The sequence below is a fragment of the Aplysia californica genome, unplaced genomic scaffold (assembly GCF_000002075.1).
Source record: "Aplysia californica isolate F4 #8 unplaced genomic scaffold, AplCal3.0 scaffold00366, whole genome shotgun sequence".
NCBI lineage: Eukaryota > Metazoa > Mollusca > Gastropoda > Aplysiida > Aplysiidae > Aplysia > Aplysia californica.
In genome coordinates, this window is record NW_004797636.1 from 728,971 (window position 1) to 732,709 (window position 3,739).

The 3,739-nt window shown below is 44.9% G+C and overlaps 2 protein-coding genes across 2 annotated transcripts in view; both read left to right on the top strand.

The window, feature by feature from the left end:
* The window catches only part of LOC101856360 (zonadhesin), a gene marked incomplete in the record, with an annotated part of 6,014 nt that extends 4,688 nt beyond the window's left edge, over positions 1-1,326 (top strand). The window contains 2 exon segments of the mRNA XM_035971046.1: positions 58-267; positions 1,301-1,326. Coding sequence (XP_035826939.1) covers positions 58-267; positions 1,301-1,326 — 236 coding nt within the window.
* The window catches only part of LOC118478100 (zonadhesin-like), a gene marked incomplete in the record, with an annotated part of 9,382 nt that continues 6,892 nt past the window's right edge, over positions 1,250-3,739 (top strand). Inside the window, 1 exon segment of the mRNA XM_035971047.1 lies at positions 1,250-1,520.

The window sequence follows — 3,739 nt, forward strand, 5'->3', positions numbered from 1 at the left end:
CTACCCTCCCTTCCCCCTCTCCCCTTACACTCTTTAACCCTTCTCCTCCCTCCCCAGCCCCCTCCTGCCCCGCCAACTCCCACTACTCGGACATCGTCCCCGCCTGCCCGCCCTCCTGTGCCCGGCCTGACCCCTCTGGCCCCTGCAGCACCGACACCCAGGAAGGCTGTCTCTGTGACGAGGGGTTCCTGCTCAATGATGACCAGTGCGTGCCGGCTGACCAGTGCGGCTGTGTGGACCCCAAAACTGGAAACTATTACCCCGTGAGTTGGAGAGTATCTTGGAAACAACAACAGCAACAACAACAATAATAACAACAATAATAACAACAACAACAACAACAACAACAACAACAACAACAACAACAACAACAACAACAACAACAACCTCTTCTTTAAAGTGCCAGATCTGAAACAGAAATCGGCGAGCGCGGTTCTCCTCTTATTTCTCAGCTAAAAAAAAAAAAATAAATGAATGAAAACAAATAATAGTAATTACAAATGTAGATGCAATTGTAAATGTAATTATAGTTGTAAATGTAGAAGTTTTACGCCCCCAATAGACACAATTTAGACCTGCTCTCGTTAATCAAACTCTCGCCTTCTGTAGGTAACGCAGACTCAAGTTCAAATATTTTTTTTAAAAGCAGACAATACCAAATCAATGGGTGTGTCAGTATCTGTTAATAAATACATACAAGAAATAATAAATCCCCCCCCCCAACCCCCCTTTCCTCCAAAAAACCAACAACCAACAAACAAATCATTTGATCACCTGTGCGTACCTGCAATCTTCGGATAACACCTAACTATCAGAACAATGACATACAGACCGAAATTCTAAATAGCATAAATCTTAATTACTCGCTTTACTGAAACATATCATCTTGTCTCGGCTTGAGATTCTTGGTGGTTTTTTCGCCGTCACTCTAGGACGACTTTTCGATTGCCCTATTAATATTATATGGTCCAAATTGTATAAATCTTATTCGCAACACTGAAAGATATCTTCTTTCTTGGCTTCAGATTCCTGGAGGGGTTTTTTGTTGTTGTTGTTTTTTTCTTCTTTTTTTTCTCGTCACACTGGAACGACTGTTTGATTATCATTGATAGGCCAAATGGTATAAACGTTCTTCGCATTTCTGAAAGATATCTTCTTTTCTCGACTTGAGATTTTTTTTCCCAGTCAAACTGGAACGAATTATGGACAAAGTAGTATGATTAAAACTTACTCGAAACACTGAAATATGTCTTCTTTATCCGCTTGAGACTTTTGTTTCCTTCCCTTTTTTCTCCGTCAGACTGGAACGACGTTCCTGTCACGTGACTGTGGAACGATCTTCACGTGCGTCCGCTCAGAGCTGGTGGCTCGCCCTGCACCTGGGTGTAGCGAGTTCGCATCCTGCTCTTTGAACGACGGCCAGCGGGCGTGTGTCTGTGTGGACGGGTATGAGGGCGATGGGCAAACGTGCAAGGAGAAGAAGGGCCCTGAGGAGGAGGAGAAGAAGAAACTCATCGAAGGTGAGAGGCTCGACTTATCTCTCTCTATATATAGATAGATAGATAGATAGATAGATAGATAGATAGATAGATAGATAGATAGATAGACAGACAGACAGATAGATATGCCGGTGTATTCGTTTCACGGCACCATAGAACAATTGAGGGGGTCAAGTGAAAAACAGGAGACGTCCTTTTCTAGATTTTTTTTTTTAATCAGGTCACTAGCTCTTAACTACAACAGTTCTCTTAGTAAATGATTATTTGTGAGGAACCAGTGTGTGGAAATTGTAACGCTCTTGTAGTGTGACTCTAGTGCTTGTGGAAGCGGTCGAAACTGTGGTAACTGCGAGACGAAAGAGGAAGAGAATGAGGTAGAGGAAGAGTAGGTAGAGGAAGAAGTGGTGGTGGGGGAGGAGGAGAAAGAGGAGGAGGAATATGGGGAGGAGGAGAACGACGAAGAGGGTGAAGTAGAAGAGGAAGTGGTAGTGGAGGAGGAAAAAGCGGAGGACGACAATGAAGGAGAGAAGAAAAGAGTATGAGGACAGTTAGCTCTACATACGTTCAAGTGCTGACATAGCTGGGATTTGTTGCTTTTATAGTTGTGGTGTCTGGATCGCTAACAACAACAACATAGTTGTAATGTGGTGATGGCGTTGTTATTGCCGCTGTTATTGTTATCGGTGTTGTTTCTGCTATAATTATTCTTACTGTCTTGTTTGTCGATCGTGATGGTGGTGGTCTTCGTCTTCTGGTGTCTGTGCTGGTGATGACAACTGACATAGACCCTTTTTTTTCTTCCTCATACCCTGGCTTGTTTGTATAGAGGAAATACAGAAGGAACGAGAGCGTCGGGAAACTGGTGAGTTGTGCCCATCATGTCTTTGCTCACTCTTGATATCTTGCTTATACGGAGTGCCCTTTGGGGATCGGTTCTCTCACACAAACAGATCGTCAACCGATCTCCAATCGATGGACCGACTTGTCGCCTGAAAACAAACACGTTTTATCGGGGGTGCCCATTGCAGATGGGATCGGGTCGGGTCCGGTCGATCACCCGACTCGTCACCTGAGAACAAACGTGTTTGTTTTTTTAGGCAACCAGTCTGACGATCGGTTTGTGCCACGATAGCCGCTTTGCACCCTCAACCTGGCTAACAAACCGAACCGATCCGAGCCAATCGTGCCAATGGGCACTGGATATAAGGTCCATCCCCCTCAACAGTGGAAGAACTAGATCACCACACTCTCTTTTCCCACCGACTCACCTCATATCCCCCATTGATATTCCACAGGTCCTCAAGGACGCATTAACATTCTCACTGACGCCCCCCCCCCGCCCATTTCCCGACTGAAATACCTCCTGCACCATTGACTGACACCCCCTACCCCCTCCCCTTACCTAACACGCCCCTAATATCCCTTTACTAACACACACCCTATCCCTCTTTACTATCACGCCTGTGGGTGGTTGGCGGGTGTTCTGGGGGGGGGGCGGTTGCTCCTTCTTTCCTACAAAAAAACTATCGTTTCTATCTCCCCCTCCTTTTTTGTGTGTTTGTTACTCTCTAGTAACACCTCTAATCTTCGGCACTTATATGACCTTAATGTGTTGCAAGTGCCGTAAAACTCCTTCTAAAACTAAACTAACACGCCTTCTGTTCTCACTGAAATCCCAATATCCCCACAGACTCTCTCTTATCCCCTATGAACTACCTCAATCACCACTAACAACACGCCCCCCTTCCCCCACCCCCGCTTCATCTCCCCAGGATACTGTGAGTGTAGTGCTAGTGGCGACCCACACTACCGTACATTTGACGGACAGATGATCCACTTCATGGTACAGACTCACTGTCAAGTTGTCCACCCGTTTTTTGTCAACGTTAATTTTTTTTAAATCCTCAAATATGGTGCTCATATGACCTTATGCAGTTGCCAGCGCCGTAAAACCTTTACTGAAACAAACATCCTCAATTTCAAGTGCTCCTTAGCTTGTCTCTTCTTCTGGCCAAGAATTATTTATGTTTCCCCGACATCGCTTGGAATTTTCAGTTACAGCTTTTAAATAATTAATAACGTGTGATTTGGAAGTCCATTCATAGTGGTAACAGTTTGAGAGAGTGAGAGGGGGAGAGAAAGAGAAAGAGATAGAGAGAGAAAGAGATAGAGAGAAATAGAGAGAGAGAGTGTGTGTGTGTATGTGTGTATGTGTGTGTGTGTGTGTGTGTGTGTGTGTG